The sequence below is a fragment of the Symphalangus syndactylus genome, chromosome 7 (assembly GCF_028878055.3).
Source record: "Symphalangus syndactylus isolate Jambi chromosome 7, NHGRI_mSymSyn1-v2.1_pri, whole genome shotgun sequence".
Classification (NCBI taxonomy): Eukaryota; Metazoa; Chordata; class Mammalia; order Primates; family Hylobatidae; genus Symphalangus; species Symphalangus syndactylus.
In genome coordinates this window covers 106,981,448-107,008,275 of record NC_072429.2, presented here as the reverse complement: position 1 = coordinate 107,008,275, position 26,828 = coordinate 106,981,448, and the positions used below count along the sequence as shown (strand labels likewise).

The following is a 26,828-nucleotide window of genomic DNA, read 5'->3' as shown; positions in this document are numbered from 1 at the left end:
TGCTTTAGCACATCTGATGAGTTCAGAGTCAGTTTACCTACTTCTGCTGCTTTGTTGTGAGGGAGTCCAGCTTTGCTCATTGTTATTAGCCTGGTCGTCATGAATGTTTTGAGTTTGTGACTCTTTTACCAGTGGATAGAAGAGGGTAGGGATGGCCCTTAGTCCCCTTTTTTTAGGTTAAGACTGTGGTATAAAATTTGTAGGTTTCATGATTAGAAGTGTAATTTGGGGCCGGGCGCGGTGGCTCACGCTTGTAATCCCAGCACTTTGGGAGGCCGCGGCGGGCGGATCACGAGGTCAGGAGATCGAGACCACGGTGAAACCCCGTCTCTACTAAAAAAAATACAAAAAATTAGCCGGGCGCGGTGGCGGGCGCCTGTAGTCCCAGCTACTCGGAGGCTGAGGCAGGAGAATGGCGTGAACCCGGGAGGCGGAGCTTGCAGTGAGCCGAGATTGCGCCACTGCACTCCAGCCCGGGCAACAGAGCGAGACTCTGTCTCAAAAAAAAAAAAAAAAAAAAAAAAAAAAAAAAAAGAAGTGCAATTTGGGGCAAGTTACACTCTATATGTATTAGTTCCCATTTTGAAATGGGGATAAAAAATATAGGATTTTTGTTAGGATTACAGGAGAACACTAACTTGTATTGCTCAGTACATAATTCTTCGATAACTATTAATTGTTAATCAGTGGGCCTGCTTTTTCCCTGTCTCTCTCTTTCCATACTGACTTCCATTTGTGTCATAATTTGGAAATATTTTTTGGTTCTGTACATAATTTCTCATTACATTGTAAATGAGACTCACGAGTCTTGATTTTCCACATCTTCATCCTAGTGATTTTAGTGACAAATTACACGTGAATCTAACTTGGTTTCTGAAGTTTTAGGTGCCTGAAACTTGATTAGTTGTGTATAAATTATCTGAAGTGGGTTATAGTAAGATAATGCTGCTGTTTCCTAGTTATAAAAGTTATTTTTTATTTTCTTATCTAGATTGAATATTGAAGACCTGAGTATTTTTAGCAAAGGGTTTTTTGAAGCAAACCAGTGTGATCCAATAAGGACTTAGATAACTACAGTTTTGTGTAGAAAGCTATAGGTCTTTTAGTAGGCTAGAGGGATACGTGGGTATAAAACATACATTATGTTCATTTTTCAAGAGTATTCACAATATAATTAATTATGATTTCTTAAACAGGTTCCAGCAACAGATAGAAATGCTTTAAGTTCACTCTGGGGAAAGCTGGCCTCTGAAATCTTAATGCAGAATTGGGATGCAGCCATGGAAGACCTTACACGGTTAAAAGAGACTATAGATAATAATGTGAGTTCGACTTTTTCACAGTTATTCTCTGAAATATCTGTGTATCCTTCACACTTTCTGATGAGGAAAAACACTATGTATTTTGGGAATAAAAAAAAAAAATTCAAATTAGCTTTTGTTGACCTTACAAAAATCATAGTGGATTAGTGGCTTGCCTAGTTTGAATCTCCTTGAACGAAGTTGTCAGACTTCTTTTGGCTCTTAGAGAAAAAACGTAGCCTTCATTTCATTATACAGCTACTGTGCCCTTTTTTTCTATGCCAGTCAAAATGACACTATGCTGTTAGTGCCACCTATTATTGAAAGTCCTATGCAGAAGACAGTTTTCATCTACAATTATCTAATTAAACCACTTACTATGAAATGTTCAGTTTAATTCTTGCTTTTAAAATGTTTTCTGAAATGATTATAATTTATAACTTCTGTAAGAGTTTATAAATTAGAATGTCTTCAGTGGACATTATTGAATCTAAGAACAGGGTAATAATTTGGAATGTCGAGGGATCATGCAGAGAGAAGGCATAGGGGTTCGGACATTGATCATAATGACCCTCGTGCATGCCTACAGTTTTGAAGTTAGTGATGTTTGTCCTCCTGCCTCTTTCTTATATATTAATGTTTTTTATGTATATATTTTTAAATCCTTTAGTCTGTGAGTTCTCCACTTCAGTCTCTTCAGCAGAGAACATGGCTCATTCACTGGTCTCTGTTTGTTTTCTTCAATCACCCCAAAGGTCGCGATAATATTATTGACCTCTTCCTTTATCAGCCACAGTAAGTTATTTCACTGTGTAATTTTGGCTTTGTTTAGATAAAATTATATGGAATTGTTTAAAATTAAACTATACTTTTCTCTATCATATGAATTTGTTGTCACCTGTTTTTTTTTTTTTCTTCATGTAGTAGATTTGCTTGTCACTGAAAAGTATGCATATGACTCTTAAGTAAATTATTTGACAAAGTGTACCCTAAGCCTTTTAAAGTGCTATTTAAAGTGTGGTCCCTGGGCCAGCAGCATGGGAATCATGTAGAATCTCAGGACTCACCCTAGAACTAAGTTAGAATCTGCATTTTAATAAGATCCCAGGTAACTCATGTAAACATCAAAGCTTTAGAAATGAGGCTCTAGGCCATACTACTTGAAAGGAATATGTGCATCTTTTTATATCATCTTTGCTCTGTCAACCAGCTTTTGTTTAATATTTTGGTGATGAGAAATTCACTGCTTATGAACTAGACCATTCTTTTGTAAGCTAGAAATTATTTGTAAAATTTACTCTTCCAGTAGAACTCAAATACCTCTGAAACTTCTGCCCATTATTTCTTGTTTGTTTGGAATGACAGAAAACAAGACTGCTTCATGGAAACTCTTTAGATGTTTTAAGATAATTTTTTACTCCTCTCTGCTTCCTTTAGGCTAAATATCTCTAGTTTTATTAAGTAACACAGTTTTTCAGACCCTTTAGTATTTTGATTGCTTTTTTAGATAATTTCTATTCATATTCTTACAATCTAGATCTTCATAATTGAAATTTTATTCTAGGATTGTCATCTAAACTTTATAGATTACTGTGGCAATATTAGCTCCTGTTACTTGTATGTATGCTTTTGCTAATATAGCCTAAGATTGCAATAGCAATTTTAGCAGTTGCTTCATGGTATGAGTTATATTGTATTGACCATATTATTGGGCAAATTTTACAATAACACTTTTTTTTTTTTTAGATAATGTCTGGCTCTGTTGCCCAGACTGGAGTGCAGCGGTGTTACCTTGGCTGACTGCAACCTCTACCTCTCGGGCTCAAGCCATCCTCCCCCGTCAGCCTCCCAAGTAGCTGGGACTACAGGCACATGCCACCATGCCTGACTAATTTTTCTATTTTTTGTAAGACAGGGTTTCACCGTGTTGCGCAGGCTGGTCTCAAACTCCTGAGCTCAAGCAGTTCTCCTGCCTCAGCCTCCCAAAGTGCTGAGATTACAGGCATGAGCCACTGGGCCCAGCCCTAAATTAACACTCTTAGTTCATACTTTTATTATTTGTTCATCTAAATGAAGATTTTATAATTTCATTACATTTTATCTTGTAGAAATTAAAATGGTTTCATATGACAAATGAAATAATAAGAATTCTAAATCATTAGGAAATACTATACACTTGGCTGATATCCTCCAAAATCTGAAATACCCTGTGTGGCATTATCAGATCAGTTAATTGAGGGAGGAATCATGGGGGGTTTTGCTTTGTTTTTAAATGATTCCATTAAAAGGATTATGAGTCCTGAAGAATGTATTGGTCAGTATTTAAAAAGTGTGTGCATATGGGAATATATCCTAACTTTGTGGGGCAAAAAAATCCCTTATTTGAACATCCAGTAAAGCCTTCCTCCTCAAACATTAAAGTTAGATAGATATACACTGAAAAGCCATTGGATATTTGGAAGGAAGAGAAAAATGATATTAAAATTATATTTGGGAGTATTTTTACCAGCCAGTGGTTCTTAAACATTTTCGTCTTGGAACCCATTTACACTATTGAGAATTATTGAGTGTAGGCCGGGTGCAGTGGCTCATGCCTGTAATTTCAGCACTTTGGAAGGCGGAGGTGGGTGGATCACCTGAGGTCAGGAGTTCGAGACCAGCCATGGTCAACATGGTGAAACTCCATCTCTACTAAAAATACAAAAAATTAGCCCATGTGGTGGTGGGCACCTGTAATCCCAGCTACTCAGGAGGCTGAGGAAGGTGAATTGCTTGAGCTTGGGAGGTGGAGGTTGCAGTGATCCTAGATCACACCACTGCACTCCAGCCTGGGCAACAAGAGCGAAGCTCCATCTCAAAAAAAAAAAAAAAAAAAAAAAGAATTATCGAATGTAATTTTCTTTACATTGGTTTTATCTCTTGGTGTATACAGTAAGTGCTCAATATTGTCTCTAGGTTCTTGGAAACTGCAACTCTAAGCAAAACAATGAATAATGAAACAATTTTCTTTCTCAAGAGCTTCATAATGAAAGAATGTTACTTAGTTTTAAAGTCGTAGTTTCCAAGAAGGTACTGATTATGTTAAGGACTTAACTGTATTAAAAATCAAAACAAATTAAAAATTTTCTCATTAATAAATGGTAAATTGATTCGATTTAACACATAATAGAATTTTAACGAAAGTAACTTTGAAAACAAAATTAGTGAGAAGAGTGACATTGCTTTACATTTTTGCAGACCTTCAGTTGCTGGGTTAATTGACAACTGGGTTTTCATGCCTGCTTTCTTGCGGTCTGTTGTGATGTGCTTTAACTGTAGGATGAAAAACCTAGCTTCACACATGTAGTTGGAAAAGGTGTGTTTTATTAATAATATCCTTTTCTGATAATTGTGAATATTCTTTTTTGAAGATACAGTATAAAACAGTAAGAAGTACAGTTACAATAAAACTCAACAAGAAATAGTTTTTAAAAGGTTGTTTGTAATGTGGAATCTGAAACCATGTCGTTAAACTTTTTGGGATCCTAAGCTGTACTGGTATTCTAGACTGTATTGAGCTATCTTGCACTTGGAATGGATCTTTTTTACCCATGCATGATTTTATAGTATCATTCATTGGTTGTTTGGGAAATACTTACTGGTCCAGTGAGTTATGCAGGTATTCCAGTGTGTTGACATTATACAACACCAGAAAAACCACATTCATGAACATCACTACCAGACCCATAGAAACAGCTTTAAGCATTGGAAAGCTTTCAAGCTCCCAGTGGCTGATACAAATTTTCCAAAATTCTAGTTTTTCTTGAAAACTCTAATTTTATCATTTGTTTTTCTTGAAGGACAGGCTCACTTCATTTTCTGGAAAATGTCTGCTAAATTCCCATGTCTGAATGTCTAAATAGCTTTGGTTTGTCTGCCATTCTTTCAAGTAAAAACAGTGTTCTGTGAGAAAAGCAGCTGGTTCATCTTGTTTCTCAGTTGCACAAGTGCTTTTCCTTAAGGACAGTTGTGACAGTGAAGTGTGTATACAGCAGAAGCACTTTATGAATACTTACCATTTAGTCATACAGAAGACTAGAAAGATTAGTACTTAAGGGTTGAAATTTTTAAAAATTGATTTGCGCTACGTGATTCAAGGATATAGTTGAAACTTTTTGTGTGTTTTTTGAAACTGCAAAGTGTGGTGGTGAAAAATATAGGGACTACTAATGTAGTTTGATGCCACTGCTTTGATTTACTCTAAAGTACAAGAAGAGTTTGTTTATAGTTTAGTAATTTTTAGTAACTTAACTGAGTGATATAACCATCAGTTTTAGAACATTTTTATTGCCGCAGTAAGAACCATCATGCCTGTGGAACTATTTTCTTTGAACAGAAACAGCCTGTGGAAAAGAAAACTACTCAGTAGTGTGATGACTTTTAGTTGTTTACAAAAGTACTGTTTACTGTTTTCACTTGCTATAGGGTCAGATTGCTGTCTTATTTTCTGCCTTGTTAAGTCTTCTTGCCTGATTTTGATTTTTGCTTGATTCTGACTTTTTTCCTAATGGAAATATACCCAGTTGACTTGACAGATCATTGTTTCACCCATTTCCTGGAATTCATATTCTTGAAGTGGGAGAGCTATTTACTGTTGAGATTGTGTGTAATTTGCATTTGTATGTCTATAATCAGTATGTGTTTTTCAGTTGTCTCTGTTTAAGATTTATGAAAAAAGTAGTTTTAATTTCTTATAGCACAGTAGGTGGTTGGTTGATTGCATGTTCAATGGATATTATACGTAGATTGTAAATTGCATATTTTTAAAAATTATTTTATTTTTATTTTTTTTGAGACGAAGTCTCACTCTGTCACCCAGGCTGGAGTGCAGTGGCGCGATCTCGGCTCACTTCAAGCTCTGCCTCCCGGGTTCACGCCATTCTCCTGCCTCAGCCTCCCGAGTAGCTGGGACTACAGGCGCCCACCACCATGCCTGGCTACTTTTTTTTTTTTTTGTATTTTTAGTAGAGATTGGGTTTCACCGTGTTAGTCAGGATGGTCTTGATCTCCTGACCTCGTGACCCGCCCACCTTGGAATCCCAAAGTGCTGGGATTACAGGTGTGAGCCACCACACCCGGCCATAGTTTTTATTTTTAATATGAAAGTACTTTAGAGATCATGTATACGTTTGTCCTTAAAATGAAAGTTTAGATACCGGTGCAGGTTAAAGTCTCTTACATCACATATGTTACCATTTCTGCCATAATTTATTCTGAATCTAAAATGGAGATGATTTACAAATTTGAAAAGTGTTGAACTTTTAAATGTAGCATAATATATAAGATAAGGTAGCAGGTATAAGATAGAGCAGTGTTCATAGGCTGTCGGAGATGAGGCTTTGCCACTAAATGTAGATGCTGTTAGGAAAAAGAATCCATTTGTAATACAATGCCCTATTACTCTCCATTTGTAGAAAGAGAGATGCAAAGTTCAGTTAGTAAAAGAGTATTTCGTTTTCTAAATAAAAATAATATGAATTTTCTAAGAAATTTCAAGTTTTATTATTAACCAGTCCACTATATGATGTCCAGAATTTGTATGGACAGACCTTTCCTGCTGTTATTTTCCTTATATTTTCTAATTAGTTCCTGGTAAAAAAAAACTCTCTGTCATGCAGGTAGTTTACCTGGTTTAGCTCACTCAGGATGACCTCCAAGGTCCTCATCTGGAGGTCTATTTAGTGTCCTACCTGTGTTTTTGTTTGTTTTTCTCTTTTTAAAGCCTGTCCTTCATGAAATGCACTTCTCTTTTTGTTCTTTCTTGTCCAAAGCCTATCTGTTTTTAAGGTCCAGCTCAGATTTACTTCCTTTGTGAAGTCATTTCAGTGTATTTTGTTTAGCTTGTACTTGGTGTTTAGTTACTTAAAGCTGTTAAAATAAACAAAACTTATAATAGCTTCATCTCCCCCAATTTGTAAACATAGTTACAGACAGAGTTGTCATTTTTCATATTCTTGTAGCACATAGTAGATACTTAAGTATTTTTAATTTGGTGGCATATTTTATGTTTTGATTATTAAATTTTCTGACTTCCAATTATGAAACACTGTAGGAAAACTCCCATAAAGCTGTACAGTTGGGGAAGAATTGTGCTAGAATGAAAAAATAAACTAAAACATTTTACTTATCTAGCTTGAAATTTCACTTCACAGCACAAATACTGAGTCTGTTATTTAAAAGAAAAAAAAAAAACTAAGAAAATTTGATTTCAAACCTATGAGAAGTATAGCCTGCTATTACACAGCTTAGAATTCAAACTAGTAACATAATGAGTAATACAAGAGCATGTCTAATAAGTACATACAGTGGTATTGTACATGCTAAATACTGGAGAAGTGAGAAGCATCCAGTCCTTGAAGATGAAAATTGATCTGTCTTAAATTTGGTTGGACAGAGAAGAGAGATAAGCCAGGGAAGTAAAACAAAAGAGCACATTGGTCATTGGTAGACTAACTGTTAAAATATATGCCTGTGGTTTTGGTCATGTTTGAAATAAGTTTTTAATTGCTGATCCTTCAAGAATGTGAATTGAGATAACAAAATAATTATCTCTAATCTCTACTCCTATTCCTTCCTCTCCTTATCTACATATAGATGCATACACATATAAATGTATATACACAGGATGGATCACTTTTGCCCTGTAAGGTAGGGAGTCTGCCATATTTCAAAGTCTGGCTGGGCATGGTAGCTCCTCCCTGTAATCCCAGCTACTTGGAAGGCTGGGACAGGAAGATCGCTTGAAGCCAGAAGTTTTGAAGCCTGCCTGGGTAACATAGTGAGACCTATCTCTAAAACATTTTTTTAGAAATTAGCTGGGCATTGTGGTTCACTCCTGTGGTCCCAACTGCTTGGGAGTTTGGGGCAGGAGGATGGTCTGAGTCCAGGAGTTAAAGGCTGTAGTGAACTATGACTGTAACACTGCACTCCAGCCTAGGGGACAGAATCAGATTCCATCTCTAAAAAGTAAAAACGTCTGGAGCCATGGTGATACTGTATACCAAGGATCTGCAAACTATGGACCATGGGCTAAAATCTGGCCCATAACCTGTTTTTATATGTCTGGCAGTCTAGAATGGCTTTTATATTTTAATTGGCTAAAAAAATGTGAAAAGAATAATAATATTTTGTGATGTGAAAATGACATGAAATTTCAGTTTTAGTGTTCATAACTTTTTATTGGAAAACAGCCACTTTCTGTGTGTGTGTGTGTGTGTATGTGTGTGTGTGTAATCTAGCTGCTTTTGAGCTCTAATGGTAGACCTGAGTAGTTGAGACAGAGATGATATGTTGCACTTTTGCCACCTCATACTCTTCTCAGTTTACTACAAAATCCAAGTGATGCCAGTTATACCTGGACAGTGTTTCTCATGCCCCATATTGTCACACTGCAACATTATATTTATGTGTTATTTTATTACCAGTGCTTATTTACCGTGTCAAAACAGAGAAGTGAACTTCAACTGTGATTATAAAGCACAGTGGAGTGGAGATTTTTATTGTAGGAATTACAAAGCAAAGTACTAAACTGACACTGTAGGTAAGCTAATAATATACATCCACATTACTGGACTATAATCACTTATCACAACTGTCACATGTTCTCGAACTGACAGGAAAGCAACTGTCAGAAAAATTATAAGCTTTAAAAATGGAATATTAGATCCTGGCAGAATTTTTTCACAAAAATTAATGAAAGTGAGGCATCAAAATTTCTAGCCCAGAGCAGTGCCTCATGCCCATAGCCCCATCACTTAGGCTAAGGCAGGAGGATCACTCGAGCCTGGGAGGCTGAGTGGTGATCATTTCACTGCACTTCAGCCTGGGTAACAGAATGAGACCCTGCTCTAAAATTTTTTTTTAAAGTTAAGTTTCTGAGGGGTTCTTTTCTTTCTTTCCTTTCCTTTCTTTTCCTTTCCCTTTTCTTTTCTTTCCCTGTTCTTTTCTTTTTCTTTTCATCCTGTCCTGTCCTGTCCTTTCCTGTCTGTTCATGTCTCACTCTGTCGCCCAGTCTGGAGTGCAGTGGTGGAATCTTGGCTTACTGCAGCCTCGGCTCACTCACTTCCTGGGCTCAGATGATCCTTCCTCCCAACTCAGCCTCCTGAGTAGCTGGGACTATAGGCTTACACCACTACGCCCAGGCATGGGTAGTACTTTAATTAGCCAAGTAAGGAAAGTCATTTACCAGTGGTGATCCAGTTAAAACATGTTTGATTTTAGCAGCCAGAGAAATCTGTCCAGTGAAATAAACTTGTTTAAAACTATTAACCTTTCAGCGAGAATGGTTGCTCTGAGTTGAGGATACTGACAGCATGTTGATCCAGGGAGAGGTTGAAACTGCCCCCAACCCGTTATCAAACACTGAATGGCTCTGGAAGTTAACTTTTGCAGGAGACTTGATAATGTTTCTTAGTCTGTTCCATCTAAAATTGCAAAACAAAAGTGTTTATATGCAAAACAAAAGAATTTATATTGCAGTAAAGTCATTTCAGTGACAACATGGTATGAATCATAAGTAATAAAAAGCCAGCTGCTTTACACATTTTGTGTTCTGTCAGAAGTTAAAACACAAAGGGAGACCTTCATTCCTAAATAGGATTGTAGCAGATGCATTTCCAAGTTCAAATTATAGTTGGCAGAAAGTTTTAGACCTCATTGCAAGTACGAAGGAAATCTCTATATTTCAAAAATTAACTACAGTTGAATTGAAAGTGATTAATCTGCAATGTGATGACACGCTAAAAAATAATACCAAAATAATAGAATTGTACATGTCTTTCTAAATGTGTTCAATTAAAATAATATGCTTGTCAGTTGGTGTTTGATGTCAGCATTTACTAGTGCCTGTGCATGTTTTTACATTTTCCTTTATTTTATTTTATTTTTTTTGGGAGATGGAGTCTTGCTCCATTGCCCAGGCCTGGAGTGCCGTGGCGCCATCTCAGCTCACTGCAACCTCCACCTCCCGGGTTCAAGTGATTCTCTTGCCTCAGCCTCCTGAGTAGCAGGGTTTACAGGTGCCCGCCTCCACACCTGGGTAATTTTTGTATTTTTAGTAGAGACAGGGTTTCACCATGTTGGCCAGGCTGATGTCAAACTCCTGACCTCAAGTGATCCACCCACCTTGGCCTCCCAAAGCACTGGGATTACAGGCATGAGCCACCATGCACCACCTACATTTTCTTTTTTCTTTCTTTTTTTGAGGCGGGGTCTTGCTCTGTCACCCAGGTTGGAAGTGCAGTGGTGCAGTTACGGCTTATTGCAACCTCGACCTCCTAAGCTTAGGTGATCCTCCACCTCAATTTTATTATTTTTTTTTTTTTGTAGAGACAAGGTTTCACTATGTTGCCCAGGCTAGTCTGGAACTCCTGGGCTCAAGCAGTCCTCTCACCTCAGCCTCCCAAAGTGTTGGGATTACAGGCATTAGTCATGGCACCTGGCTGTTTTTACATTTTCAGAGACTAAATATGTAAAATCTCATTACAGATTACATTATCAGAAAAACATTTGTAATACTTTTTAATGATATGGACCTCTAAATTTGAAATTAATTAAGCAAAATTATTCTCAGTGAAAGAATTCCACTGGTCTCATTAGTAGACCTATATTTTGGAAATTTGTTTCCTCTCTTTTTATAGAAGTATCTGGCATAATATTCTGAATTTTGCCTCTTGCCCACAAAGCCAAAAATGTTTACCATCTGCTTCTTTACAAAAATTTTGCTGGCTTCTGAAATACACTCACAGAAACAGTAGATTTCTCAAATAAGTAATCCTCCAGTAAAAATAATTAAGATATATATGGTGCAATGGTATAAACTCAGGATAAGTAAAAATAACTATGAGTTGAACACACTATACAACAAACTTACAGAACTATTTATGTATAAATTGATTTTAGACAAATTAATGATGAGTCTCATAAATGCGCACTAAAATGACCTACTTTGAGTGGAGTGGCTCATGCCTGTAATCCCAGCACTTTGGGAGGCCAAGGCAGGCAGGTCACTTGACTCAGCAGTTTGAGACCAGCCTGGCCAACACGGTGAAACCCCATCTCTACTAAAAATACAAAAAAGTTAGCCAGGTGTGGTGGTGTGCGCCTGTAGTTCCAGCTACTTGGGAGGCTGAGGCAGGAGAATCTCTTGAATCTGGGAAGCAGAGGTTTCACAGTGAACTGAGATGGTGCCACTGCACTCCAGCATGGGAGATAGAGCGAGACTTCGTCTCAAAAAATATATAAAGAAATAAAAAAATAAAATTACCTACTTTAAAACTGATAGTAAGAGAAACAATCATGCTTTCCTGTGTTTGTACTTGAGCTCTCTGGCAAGAGAAGTAATTGTTCTAAATGAGTATTGCAATACGAAATTTTCATTTGAAACTCGAGCTTAATTTTTCAGATGATGTAATTTAGCCAGTGTGTTTTTGGTGTCTTTTCCTAGAAATTATTTATTCTTGAGTGGATATTCTTTTCATACTTCACCTTGTTTAGAGGGCATTCAGGGTGGCTAAGTGGGACTAGATGGTATTAAGTGTTCGATTCTCGGGTCCTCTAAAGAGTTTAAACAACGTTTTGTGGGAATCTATAATATAATAAAATACAGATTTGCTCATCATTGCCTGGGGGAACTTAGAAGATAAGGTATTGAAGCTGGACCTTGAAGGATGGCTAGGATTTAGGCTTTCAGGGGTATGTGTTTGGGAGACCAATCTGTGTGGAGAGAACTTGAAGTAAAGGAAGAGGAAGCTGTCAATGGTAGTGTGATGGGAGATGTAGCTGGATGGATAATTTGGGGGTTGAATATTCACCTAAAAGAAATGGACTTTATTGACAGATAATTCTGAGATAGGTATAGTGTCTGGCACTCAGAGGTGCTAAATTAGTATTTATTGGGTAAATAGGGAGCTATTTGAGGAAATTAAGCAGGAAAAACAAGGGTAAACACCTAATTACAGGGCATTGTCCCATGTTGATCATCACAACAGCAAGATTTGCTAAATATTAGCCAAGACCCTGTTAACGTTTACCTGACATCTATTCCTTCCTAATTCCTACTGCTACCACTTTAACCAATGCCTTGTAATATTGTAATATTCCTTCCCCCTGTTGCTTCCAGTCATTCATCCGCTGAATTATTTAAGTGCTTGATTTTCTCATTAGTATGAGTGCTTTGCACATAGGTTTTCACACATTTTTTTCTAATGGGTGAATGAAAGTCATCGCTTAGTAGCCTTTTGGAACAGACTGACAGCATGTCAATGAACCTTCCAAAATCCTGTTACTCAAAAATAATAATAGGATAATTAGCCTCTTGATTGAGTCTTCCATCTCACCCCATATTAAAGAAATAGTGGCTAGCATTCTCATTTGGATTCCTGAAACTGGATTCTGTTTTTAAATTTCCTTGGAGGAGATTTTCTTGTAATACTCATTCTTAAGTGTTTGCAGTCTTAGGCTAGTGAAATAGTACAATCTAATGACCTGCTCGAGAGTTTTCTTTATCTCACCTTGGGTAAGTTATTAAATAACTTTTATATTTTTTTCTTAGATATCTTAATGCAATTCAGACAATGTGTCCACACATTCTTCGCTATTTGACTACAGCAGTCATAACAAACAAGGATGTTCGAAAACGTCGGCAGGTTCTAAAAGATCTAGTTAAAGTTATTCAACAGGTAAACTAAAATAGATATTGATTTTTTAAAAAAAATACCTAAGCTTTAAGTCTAACCTCTTTTTCTAAGGTAAAACTTAGTTCTTAAGGTAAAAATGTTTTTAAAAATAGGTGGGAGGAATACTTGAAGTTTAGAACTAGAGAAGAGCCTCAGATGGGCTTTTGTTTTCCTTAATTCCAAGATACACAAGTTGGATGTGGTAGGAATGATTATTACTGTCTGCTAGATGAACACTTAATATAGATTATGTGTATGTGTTTCTCTTATTGCAAAGAGTGAAGAAAATCTGGAACTGGAGGTGGGGGTCATTACCTGTATAATTCTACATGGGTGAACTTTATATACAATACAGTTTCAATAGACCCCAAGTTGGGGAAAAGGTTTCAGGCACCCATGCTGATTGATATTTAGTGAGCTTGTCAGCAAAACCCATAGATTAGAAAAATAACTTAAATATTTATTTAAGAGTGTATTAAATACAAAGAAGTTATTGTCATTCAGTAGGGAATGAATACCCTTATGATTGGGGAAGTTTATTACTGTTTATTGACCAAGGGAGACTTGGTAGTAGGGGAATTTGAAAGCTTTCAGAGTGCTTCTAGGATGAGACTTTAGAGAACTTGGTTTGAAAGACATTATAAGCTTAAGGTGTGGTCTGGAATCAGGATAGGAACAATTGCTTTGAGAAGATGCTAGGTAATTTGGCTAGAAATTAATGGTAAAGAAGGAGAAAACAAGATTGGGATATTCTGGGGCAATCTGCTAAACAGTGTTGAATCAGACTTACCTTGACCGTTGACTTATTTTTACAGGAGTCTTACACATATAAAGACCCAATTACAGAATTTGTTGAATGTTTATATGTTAACTTTGACTTTGATGGGGCTCAGAAAAAGCTGAGGGAATGTGAATCGGTAAGTATGAATTTTTATTTATAAACTAATACTATTCTTAAATTTTTGGATATTGTAAAGTTAATCTTGCAGTGTCTTCCTTAAAATAATGAAGTAATTATAACAGAAATATGCTTATTAATCTTAAAAAGGCCTAAATGGCTCATGTTTATTAACCTTAAAATGGCTTAAATGGCTTGTGTTTATTAATCTTAAAACGAGAACGTGCTAGAGTGATGACTTTTTTAGTGTTGTTGCCATGTGTTTATCCCTTTTGTGAGGGGAGTTTGTTAAAACATTGGGGGTAATTTAAATTCACAGACATATCCATAATTTCATGTCTTAAATCTCGAATGAATATTTTTAATATTTCATATGTACAGGCAAGGTCACTTTGAATTACAAATAACAACTGTGTTTTTAATTTTGGTTCATAGGTGGGCTTATCTTTAGAATATTTCCCATGGTTATATTTAACATTTGTGATAAACCAGGCAATTCATTGTCGTTACGAATTTTATAATGGCAGTGTCTCTTATTGTTTAGTAGAAATTAAAGTACCTTTAGAACAAGTGGAAGAGTTATAGTTGTTTTGAATAATTAGTTTACAAGTTTTAAGACACTAAACTAAGTATTCTAACTGCTAAATGTAGTCGCATTTGCCAGATTCACAAGTTACTAGTTATCAATTTCATCCTTGGAACGAAAATTTTGGCACAAAATGGGCAATTTGTTGACAAATATCTTATTTCTCTAAGGAAAAAAAATGATCATGCTAATATCCATTCCTCGATGATTTTTTTTTTTTTTTTTTTGAGACAGAGTCTCGCTCCGTCACCCAGGCTGGAGTTCAGTGGCGCAATCTCGGCTCACTGCAAGCTCCGCCTCCCGGGTTCACGCCATTCTCCTGCCTCAGCCTCTCCGAGTAGCTGGGACTACAGGCTCCCGCCACCACGCCCGGCTAATTTTTTATATTTTTTAGTAGAGACGGGGTTTCACCGTGGTCTCGATCTTCTGACCTCCTGATTCGCCCGCCTCGGCCTCCCAAAGTGCTGGGATTACAAGCGTGAGCCACTGCGCCCGGCCTCCTCGATGATTTTCTTTCTTTTTTTTTGAGACAGAGTCTCACTCTGTCGCCCAGGCTGGAGTGCAGTGGCGTGATCCCGGCTCATTGCAAGCTCCACCTACCGGGTTCACACCATTTTCCTGCCTCAGCCTCCCAAGTAGCTGGGACCATAGGTGCCTGCCACCATGCCCGGTTAATTTTTTGTATTTTTAGTAGAGACAAGATTTCACCATGTTAGCCAAGATGGTCCTGATCTCCTGATCTTGTGATCTGCCCTCCTCGGCCTCCCAAAGTGCTGGGATTACAGGCGTCAGCCACCGCACCTGGCCTCCCTGATGATTTTCAAACATTAGACGGAATAGAAAATTAGAATCCAATATGGTAATTGGTGTTTTTTTTGTAGTCATATATTGCATTATTGAGGTAAATATTGGTGTATATTCATTATGCTAAGTGTCTAGGCTTTGCTGTTAAAAGACCTAGAGGGCACTTGGTTGCTGTTCTTGAAATTAAAATATTCTCTTTTAATTACACCATCTGTGGAATAGTAGCCACCTTTTACATTCTTTTCCTTTCTAATTTCTATGTCTACTTAATATTGTAGAAATACTCAGGGCTTTTAGTCCATTTATAACTATTTTCAATAGTTGGAAGAGATACATTATCTGCAGAGCATTTATGTAGAATAATGGATAGTACCAAACTTTGTTGTCAGAAGGCTACTTTATTACTTAAAGTTATCAGAAACATTGCAGTTTTTAGGTCTTTATCTTGTGGTATTCTTTTACTACTTATTTAAATCATTAAAGATTTTAACACAGTGTTCTAGAAAGTGCCGTGGTATAAAACTCATGATTGTAGAATGGAAAAATAAAGCAGATAAAGTATTTGATTCACGTTTCAGGCAATTGCTTGTCAGCATCATTAATTTTTGTTGTATTTGTACATATAGGTGCTTGTGAATGACTTCTTCTTGGTGGCTTGTCTTGAGGATTTCATTGAAAATGCCCGTCTCTTCATATTTGAGACTTTCTGTCGCATCCACCAGTGTATCAGCATTAAGTAAGAACAGTGATTTGATTTGGATTTTCTACTTTAAAATTCCTGGAAATTTCCATTTATTGTGAATTTACACTTAATAGAATTCCAGTTAATTGGATTTTTATTTATTTTTACTTTCAGAAGAACAATGAAACAATTTGATAAAATTATTTAAAAACCTAACTTTTGCTACAGGCTCAAATAGTTTTAGCTTGAGTGGTATAATTTTTCAAAATACTAAGTTGAAGGCAATATATGAGTATCAGTTACCTTATTGAAGAGTAAATACTCTTGTACCTTTACATAAGGAGAAAAGTGGAGTAAACATTTCTGAAATGGTTTTCAACAGCAGTACAAAGGAGATACCCATTAAATTGGAAATTCTGTTGAAAGACCACTACATTTGGTAATCCTTTCCATTTAGTTTGTATGATTTAATTACATATTTGACTTCTATAGTAAACTCCTGTGGCGTCTTAGAATGTTGAAAGATGGAAAAATTATGGTGAATTTTAGTTGTAATTTCCTCTGTTTTGTGAGAAAATTATTGGGAAAAAATTGTGAAATGTACATAACCTATTAGAAATAAATTGTACACATTAGAGTTTGAAAAATGACTGTTGCCCTTTGGGCACAGAGGAAGTCAAACAAATGTTTAAAAACTTACTACTTTAGTGTTTGCTTCTGAGGAATTGTGCATAAAACAAATTCTTTTTCTTTAATGCCATTTGTTTTTGCTTATCTATACTTCGCTTGCCTAATTTTAGTGGGCCGTCCACTGAAGTGGTTGTCCAGAGTTAGAAGGATAATATAATCATGGGATTTTTCCTATGGGAATTGAATCCTTGCCTTCAGTTTTATTAGCACTTTACTGTAGCTTGCAGACAGAATTTTTTAAACCTGATTATCTTACGAATTACATGAAAATTCGTAATAATGTAATTGGTTGTGAAATAAAGAGGTACATAACATCATATGTGGGGCTCCGGTGGACAGCAGTAACTGAATTCTTGCATTGTTCTTTGTTTTTAAGGTTTGTAATTAGGGCTTGTGAAAGAGGGATGTTAATATTTTGGTTTCCCTTGTAGAATTTTCTCCATTTCTCATTAGAATATGGTCATTTGGGTGTTTTTTGGTCCAGAACTGATTTAGCTACTACCCCTGTTGTGGGCCTTTTGAAAGCTGACCTTTCTTTTTGCATCTTTAGCACTTAACGTACTAACTTTGTAGCACCTAATATGCTTTGTACAGTATAGTGTGAGTATACAATATAAATATTTGTTAAGTAAATTTCTTCTGTTCTTCGTATTAGTGAACTTGGCATTTTTGTCCATGATAATGCTTGTCTGCTTTGATGTTTGCTTCCGAGGTACTATCAATAAGATTTGTTTTTAGCTCTTTTCCTTTAACTCTGCAACCATGGATTCATTATTTTCTTTCTTGGGATTTGGTTTATTATCTTTTAAGAGGAACATAGATTAAGTATGTGTCCTCCTTATTGAAGGGAGATGTGCAGCTCAAAGAAGTTAATAGAGTGGGAATGTTTCTATATACCTTTATGTGACATTACCTAAGAATTTTTCAGACTTTTCTCTGTGTAGATTTTTATTACTTCCTTGATCTCTATAGTTTTCTTCTAGACAAAAATCTACAAAGCATTTTCAGACTAAAGTCCTAGTGGCTTTCCAGAGTCTAAAAATATTTTTTTTTTCTAGTAGTAGCATTTTCTTTCACTTCAGTTCTTCAATTTTTTTTCAGTGTTTTACTAAGATGATTAAGAGTACATAGATCAATAATGTATGTTTTTCTGTTTCTTTCTTTTTTTTTTTTTTTTGGGAGACACAGTCCTGCACTGTTGCCTAGGCTTGGGTACAGTGGTGCGATCTCTACTCACTGCAACCTCTGCCTCCCGGGTTCAAGAGATTCTCGTGCCTCAGTCTCCCAAGTAACTGAGATTACAGGCATGTGTCACCACGCCCAGCTAATTTTTGTGCTTTTAGTAGAGATGGGGTTTCACCGTGTTGGCCAGGCTTGTCTTGAACTCCTGGCCTTAAGTGATCTCCCGGCTTTGTTCTCCCAAAGTGCTGGGACTACAGGCGTGAGCCACTTGCGCCCAGCGTTTTTTCAAATACTATGGTAGAATTTTCAATCTGAAAGAAATCTTAGGGATCTTCTAATCCAACAACACAGTTACTTTTCAGGTGAAGGACTTTTCAGTAGAATTTTCTGTAATGATAGAAATGTTTTATATCTGAAAATGTGTTTCTGTGTATTCAGTACAGTATACTTCAAAGATGGCTCACATTTCAAGATCTTGAAGTATGGTTTCCAAATCTCTGTGTGGCAGTGGGACTTATTTTCAAATGCAATATCATATATATTAATATGTGTATTTATATATGTGTATAAGCAGATCAAAGCAGAGTCCATTCACCTTGCCTGTCTTACAGTTCTGTTCAGCTTCTCTCCTGACTACTAAGACAGCTCTTTGGAACACAGTTTTACAAAACACTGACTCAGAACAACTGCAGTGTTTTGTAGCCAGGAAATTTAAAGCTCAAGGACATTAAGCTAGGTGTTGATACAGCCTGTACTAAAGGTATCTGACATTCATTGTACTGTACCTCACTGTAAATTATATTGTGAACAATTTATATTTTTAGAAATGTCAGGTTTAGATTAATTTGTCATTTAGTTTATCAGTTGAGCCAGAGGATAAAGATGAAAACTCTAAGTCAGTTTAACTCTGTGTTTCAGAATCTTTGTAGAGTTTGTTTTATAAACTCCCTGTAGCCACCCTAAATCTTTAAATCAGATTTATTGAGTAGGCTATGCTATGATTTGCAGCAGGGCTGCTGTGCTGTATCTTGAGGGTGGTTATTCCGAAGCACAGCCAGAATCCAAAACCACTGCATTAGGTAACCAATTTTTTAGGCATGTAATTATAGCCTGCTAAAGTAATGGAGTGAAAAATCAGTAATTTAATACCTTTATTAGATAATGAATTAAGAAGATAAGCTTCTTCGTGTTTCTAAGGATGCTTTAATGGGTTAGGAAGACAAAAGAAACTACCATCAGAGTGAACAGACAACCTACAGAATAGGAGAAAATTTTTACCATCTACCCATCTGACAAAGGGCTAATATCCAGAATCTACAAAGTACCTAAACAAATTTTACAAGAAAAGATCAAACAACCCCATCAAAAAGTGGGCAAAGGATATGAATAGACACTTCTGAAAAGAAGACATTTATGCAGCCAACAGACACATGAAAAAATGCTCATCATCACTGGCCATCAGAGAAATGCAAATCAAAACCACAATGAGACACCAGTTAGAATGGCGATCATTAAAAAGTCAGGAAACAACAGGTGCTGGAGAGGATGTGGAGAAATAGGGACACTTTTACACTGTTGGTGGGACTGTAAACTAGTTCAACCATTGTGGAAGACAGTGTGATGATTCCTCAAGGATCTAGAACTAGAAATACCATTTGACCCAGCCATCCCATTACTGGGTATATACCCAAAGGACTATAAATCATGCTGCTATTATAAAGACACGTGCACACGTATGTTTACTGCAGCACTATTCACAATAGCAAAGACTTGGAACCGACCCAAATGTTCATCAGTGATAGACTGGATTAAGAAAATGTGGCACATATACACCATGGAATACTATGCAGCCATAAAAAAGGATGAGTTCATGTCCTTTGTAGGGACATGGATGAAGCTAGAAACCATCATTCTGAGCAAACTCTCACAAGAACAGAAAACCAAACACCGCATGTTCTCACTCATAGATGGGAATTGAACAATGAGAACACTTGGACACAGGGTGGGGAACATCACACACCGGGGCCTGTCATGGGGTCGGGGGGAGAGGGGAGGGATAGCATTAGGAGATATATCTAATGTAAATGACGAGTTAATGGGTGCAGCACACCAACATGGCACATGTATGCATATGTAACAAACCTGCACGTTGTACACATGTACCCTAGAACTTAAACTATAATAATAAAAAAAAAGACAGTGGCTGGAAAAATACGTATTTATGTTGGGATTTTATAAATACAGCTAACATTTTAATTTGAACTCCAAGGATTTGTAATCCGTGATAATGACCAACAGAGCTAAAAATTACCTTTAAACAATACACGGGAAAAAAGTACTTGTTCTTTAATCCAGAGGTTTTAAACCTAGTTGTACATTGACATCATCTGGAGAAGTAAAACAAGAATTTAGCTTAAAAATAATAGATTTCCTGGTTTTATCCCAGGCCTTCTGAATCAAAATCTCTGTGATGTAGGCTTGAGAATCTGGGATTAAAGCTTCTCAGGTGATTCTTTTGCAGTCAGCCTTGGGGAATCATTGCTGTGAATTAGTGACTTTATAGTACTGACAACACATTAGAATCAAATGGGAAACTCTAAAAAGTATAAACGGAAATACTGGATGACTGAGCCTAACCGTTAAAAAACAAAAACATTCTCTGAAGGGAGACCCCATAGACTGTGTTTTAAAAAAAGGTCCTCTAAGTGATTTTGATGCAAGATCTGGCTTAAAAAAAAAAAAGTTAAACTGTTTATTTTGAGATGATTATGTATCAGTTGTAAGAAATGATAAAAAGACCCCCTGTGACCTTTACTCAGTTTCTCCCATTAGTAACATCTTGCAAAACCACAGTAAAATATAGCAGCCAGGATGTTGATGTTGATACATTCAAGATACAGAACATTTCTATCACAAGGATCCTTCAAGCTGCTCTTTTATAGTGGTACCCTCTTCCCCGCCACCCTCTCCTTAATTTCTGGCAACTACTCATTTGTTCTCCATTCCTGTATTTTTATTACTTTGAGAATATGCAAAACATTTTCTAAAAGTTAGTGTTCAGCTTCCTAAATGGCAAATATGCTATCTATCATGATTATGGTATAATTAATTACTAGCAACCTAACTAGTAGTACAGCTCTCCAAAGAAAACATTACAGATGTTAATGAGTGCCTCTTTTGGCCAAACACGGGGTAGAAAGTAGTGAGTACACTTTCAAAGAACTTAAAATCCAGAGGGAGGAGCAGATATTAAATAAGTGGACAAATAAATATGAAGTTACAAATTATTGAAAATATTTGTAATTTTGGGAAATTTCAAAATTTCATATTTGAAATTACACATTATTAAAAATATGTCCATATCATTCTCTCTAGTCACTCTGCATTGGAGAACAATGAGAAGAAAATTAGATAGGGTCAGTGAATCCTGATAACTCTCCAAATGAAATATCTTTAAGCCCCAAACTAGAATTTTTTCCACTGAATACTAACTATGGCAAATTATTCCATTCACTAGTTTATGCTGGCTTATTTTTGCCTCTAATTAGTTTAAAGCTATTTGATGTTCTGTCTTTTGAGGGGGAAGGGAAAGGATATGTCTCAGCTTCTTTTTCTTCCACCAAAGGACACATTTCAAATGCTGAAAATAGTATTATAAAACCCATAATTGTTTATTAAATAACTCTTTCCATTTGTAGTTTGGAACATTCTCTGTTAATAGATTTCCTGACTAAATGCCTGTAAGCACGTGATAGTCAGCTTTATAAAAATGCATATTAAGAATGTTTTATATGTTTTTACACAACCTTATTGATATGTAGGATAAGTTACAAATCTGTTTACCATAAAGTTTGCAACATCTGTCAAAAAAGATTACTGTGTTGGGGTTTAATTTAGTATAGCTGAATCGTCTTATCAGCTATGGTATGTGTCTGAAATTTAAAAGCTGTTCTAAAATAATTCTTGGACCAGTTTTCAATTGTAGATGAAAACAAAGTGTGGAAGTAATATTTTGGATGTGTATGATAAACATGTTGGAGCATACATTAGTATAATTTCCCAGTGGCGGTTACTTTAAGTTTTGAAGTTATTCTACTTTGTTTATTTTATTAAGTTATATTTTAGTTATTAATATTTTTCTTAAAGTTCTTATTACCACATAACAATTTACATTTAGAATGTAAATGTATGGAGATAAACAGTTTCAAAGGCCATTATCATTGCATTTCTGCATTATCAATAAGGTTCAGTTATTTATAAGATTATAAAGAAATAATTTTCAGTTTTCACATAAGGATTTAGCTTTTCTCAATTTTCTCCTGTTTTCTTTGTCCTATTTCTTCCCAATCATACAGTTAAACACAGTTTACACTTAATACTGATTCTTTAATTAGTTGTCTTAAACTAATTAGAAAAGACTTGGAGTACTTTTCTTTGGATATGCTGAATAGTTGGCCAGTAGTCTTCAGTGAAAACTAGATCAGAGGTTTCTATATCTGAATGGTTAAATCAGCAGTATTTTGAAATAAATTGTGCCTATCAGATAAAATTTGGAAAGCCAGGTTATTCAAAGAGGTAATTAATAAGACAGGTGAAATATCAGACCCCCAGGTCCTTATTTTTCCAAGTCTTTGTTAAGATGAGAGGGTGGGGGAAGATGGTGGCTATGGGAGGGTTCAGAAAAGGAAGACCATTTGAAAGATTAGGCACAGAAAACCTGAGAGAAAATCTAGAGTTGATACAACCTTAATCAGTTCCCTAAATTAAGACTTATATATCTTCTGTCCTTAAGTGGGATCTCTGGTATTTTTTACTTCCTGGAAACAAAAAAAGTATTTCCTTAAATCAAGACTTAAATTTATCTTGCGTCCTTAAGTGGGATCTCTGTTATTTTTTACTTCCTGGAAACAAAGTATTTCCTTTTGTGCTAGAAGCATGAACATGTTTAATTAAATTGAACTGAGGATGAAAGATTTGTTTTTGCTTTGGCTTTTGAAATAGCACTTAAGAATTCTGTGCATATCTTATTTAACATATTCGATGTTGTGTTTTGTGTGTGTGTCAGTTGAGCCGCAGAGCTAGTTAGGTTAAAGATATTTATAAAGGATTTACAGAACATATTTAAATATCTATCTTAAGCTGCCTACAGACAAGGTTGAGATTTTTAGTGTAATCTAAATAATCTAGAAATTTGGGTGTTTAAAATCTGGATTGGACTAGATATTTTTCTCAGAAATTCTCCATTTTGATGGATTTTGTCTTTTAGTTTATTGACAAATCGAATTATTTTCAGTAACATGAGGTAAGCATGTTCTGGGATAGGTTAAGCCAACTTTTTGTCTTTTTAAAATTGGTTTTATTTCTCCCTAGCCACTAGACCACCAGGGACAGCCTTTTAAGCTTTGATAGGATATTACACTTTTATTTTAAAATCTGTACTATTCTGCATAAAATTGCTAGATTGGAAAAGAATTATAGACTTTGATGATTTCTATTAGTCCTTTTTTTTCTTTGCTTTTTGTAGAGACAGGGTCTTGCTATGTTGCCCAGGCTGCTCTGAAATTCCTGGGCTCAAGCAATCCTCCTGCCTCGGCCTCCCAAAGTGCTGGGATTACAGGCCAGTTAATCATTTGGTTTCTTTTACTGTGTGTATTTTCATGTTACTGAAACCAGATTATTTCCATATTCTTTAATTCAGTCAGAGTGATAATTGGTAGCTTAGATAAACTGAGATGCCATCAATTATTTACTAGTATTCCTTGGGCCTTATTTCAGGTTTTTCTTTGACCTGATTCACTTCGAAAAGTAAAGATCAACAAATAAAAGATCAACAAGCACAGTGCAAACAAAGATCCACAAAGTAAGATATGGCTCAGAGCGTGCAGGCATTTATGGATCTTGATGCTTGTTGCAAAATTACACCAGCTATGTTGGAATGAGTCTTAGAATATGGATATAAAGAAAGAGGGAGGGATAGAGAATTCTAGTTAGAGTTATTACATAAGATGGAATTTTTTTTTTATAGAGACATAGCATCTTGTTCTGTCACCCAAGCTGGAGTGGTGCAATCATAGCTTACTGCAGTCTCAAACTGCTGGGCTCAAATGATACTCACACCTTAGCCTCTCGAGTATCTGGGACTATAGGTGCAGGCCACCGTGCCTCTGTGTGTGTGTGTGTGTGCGTGCCTGTGTGTGTGTGCACACATGTGCACAGAATCTCGCTGTGTTGCTCAGACTGGTCTCAAACTTCTGGCCTCAGCCTCCCAAAGTGTTGGGATTATAGGTATGAGCCACCACATCCAGCCTAGAATGGAATTTTCATTCTATGGTCTTAAAAATGTAAGATTAAATATCATTTCCTTAGGTAAGCTGTTCCCAAATCTCCAGATTAGAACTGGTAGACCTTTTTGGATTTCACATACATAGCTCCTTCCACTTTTTCTTTTTTCTTTCTTTCTTTTTCTTTTTTTTTTGACATGGGGGTCTCACTTTGTTGCCCATGCTGGAGTGCAGTGATGCCATCTCAGCTCACTGTAACCTCTGCCTCCCAAGATCAAGTGATGTTTAAGTCAAGACCTCCTTGACTTAAACTCTGTAAAGGCTGGCAACAGAGGATGTTTTGCCAGTAGCATCTAACACGGTTGGTATTTTGTTGAGTGAATGTCAACAAAGTAAAAGGATTGGTTTGGTTCGGCTGGCATGTTATATTTATGAAGGAGAATGATGGGAACTTGGAAAGTTAAAAGTGTTGAAAGGAATTTGGAAATAAACTGGGTATAGTAGTCTCCCCTTATCCAAGGGGATATGTTCCAAGACCCCTAGAGGATGCTTGAAACTGCAGGTAGTACCAAACCCAATACAGACTAGGTTTTTCCCTGTGCACACATAACTGTTATAAAGTTTAATTTATAAGTTGAGCACAGTAAAAGATTAACAACAACAATAATAAATAGAACAATTATAACAGTATGCCAGCATCACTACTCTTGTACTTTGGGGCCATTACTAAGTAAAATAATGGTTCCTTGAACATAAGCACTGTGATGTCAAGAAACCTGATAGCTGGAATAGCTACGATGTAACTGATGGGCGGGTAGCGTATACAGTGTCAATATGCTGGACAAAGGGATGATTCAAGTCCTAGGTGAGACAGTAGGACAATACAAAATGTCATCATGCTAGCCAGAACAGTGTACAATTGTTTATTTCTGGAGTTTTCTATTTAATATTTTCAGACTGGGATTGACTGCAGATAACAGAAACCACGGAAAGTGGAACTACAGATAAGTGGGAACTACTGTAGTTGGGTTGTAGAACTAACCTGGCAGCTGTGTAAGATAGATTGAAGAGACTCAAGAGGTAAAGTAGTTAGAAAACTAAGAAATAGTAATGGAGCCTGGACTAGGGTAGTGACTAGAATAAGAATCAATGAGACAGTAAATATTTATTGTCTCCTGTGTATGAGGCATCATGCTGCTAATTGCTGGACATAACGGCAGTGAACGAGGAAGATACGGTGCATGCACTTTGGTTACATGTATACAGTCTACCTTGGAAGCAGATATTCAGTAAAACAACTATAGCAAAAATAGGTGCTATGAAAGCACCTAACTGATGTATCACAGATGGGAGAGGTGTCTTAGAAGGCTTATGAGGGTCTTATTTTAGCTGAGACCTGATAGCTTCCATGAAGATAAAAGACAGTGTATAAACACACATATATACATGCATGTATACTACATACTCTTAAATACTTTACATGCATACGTAGGTACTCTTCCATCAGCGGAACTGACTTAACCTACTTACTAAGACTGGTGTGTTTTTAATTCTGATAAATTAGGCACTGCAATGGCCCTCTTCAACCTGATCATAAAATTGGAAAAATAAAAAATGCAGATTGGTTGATATCAAAGAGTATTTTAGATCAAGATCTTCATGGTCTGGTCTGCTCCCTCTGTCTCTTTTATCTGAAATTCAGTCTCTCTCTCTCTCTCTCTCTATATATATATATATACACACACACACACACACACACACACACTATATATAGTATATAGCTCCAGGGAGTGCCCCCACAGTTTATAGCACAAACATACACAATGCCCGTCAGTTTTATTTATGTTTTTCCTGAGATTGTACTTATTACTGATGCTCTTTATAGTAGGTTTACTTTTTTAAAAATTTTATTTCAGTAGCTTTTGGAGTACACGTGGTGTTTTGTTACATGGATGAATAATATAGTGGTGAATTCTGGGATTTTAGCTCATAGCTTAGCTCCCACTTATAAATGAGAACATAAGGTTTTTGGTTTTCCACTCCTGCATTACTTCACCTAGAATAATGGCCTCCAGTTCCATCCAAGTTGCTGCAAAAGACATTATTTTCTTCCTTTTCACGGCTGAGTAGTATTCCATGGTTTATATATACCAGATTTACTTTATCCACTCATTAGTTGATGGGCACGTAGGTTGATTCCTAAGCGAATTGTGAATTGTGCTGCTGTAAGTATATCTGTACAAGTGTCTTTTTCATATGTCTTCTTTATACAAAGTAAACCTTTATACAAAGGTTTACTTTGTATAACCATTATATAGTTGTCCCTTGATATCTTTGGGGGACTGGTTCTAGGACCCTCCTGGATGCCAAAATTCATAGATTCTCAAGTGTCTTAAATAAAATGGGGTGATAACCTATGTATATTATCTCATATACTTTTAATCATCTCTGGGTTACTGTTAAAAATGTAAATGCTATGTAAATAGGTGTTATACTGCATTGGTTTTTCATTTGTATTATTTTTGTATTCTTTTTTATTGTTTGTTTTCTTTTTCCCAAATATTTTCTATCTATGGTTTGTTGAATCTGAGGATGTGGAACCTGTGGATATGGAGGGCTGACTTATATAGAGGGAACATCATAAAACCTTTTTCTCCCTTAGATCATTACTTGTTGAGCACCTGGCAAAT

General features: G+C 36.2%; 1 protein-coding gene across 1 annotated transcript in view; it reads left to right on the top strand.

Moving 5' to 3' along the window:
• Nucleotides 1–26,828, top strand: part of EIF3E (eukaryotic translation initiation factor 3 subunit E) — a 48,022-nt gene that overhangs the window by 19,152 nt on the left and 2,042 nt on the right. The window contains exons 6-10 of the mRNA XM_055287051.2: nt 1,197–1,322; nt 1,972–2,096; nt 12,892–13,018; nt 13,831–13,932; nt 15,930–16,039. Of these exons, the coding sequence (XP_055143026.2) occupies nt 1,197–1,322; nt 1,972–2,096; nt 12,892–13,018; nt 13,831–13,932; nt 15,930–16,039 (590 nt within the window). The remainder of the gene's footprint in view (nt 1–1,196; nt 1,323–1,971; nt 2,097–12,891; nt 13,019–13,830; nt 13,933–15,929; nt 16,040–26,828) is intronic.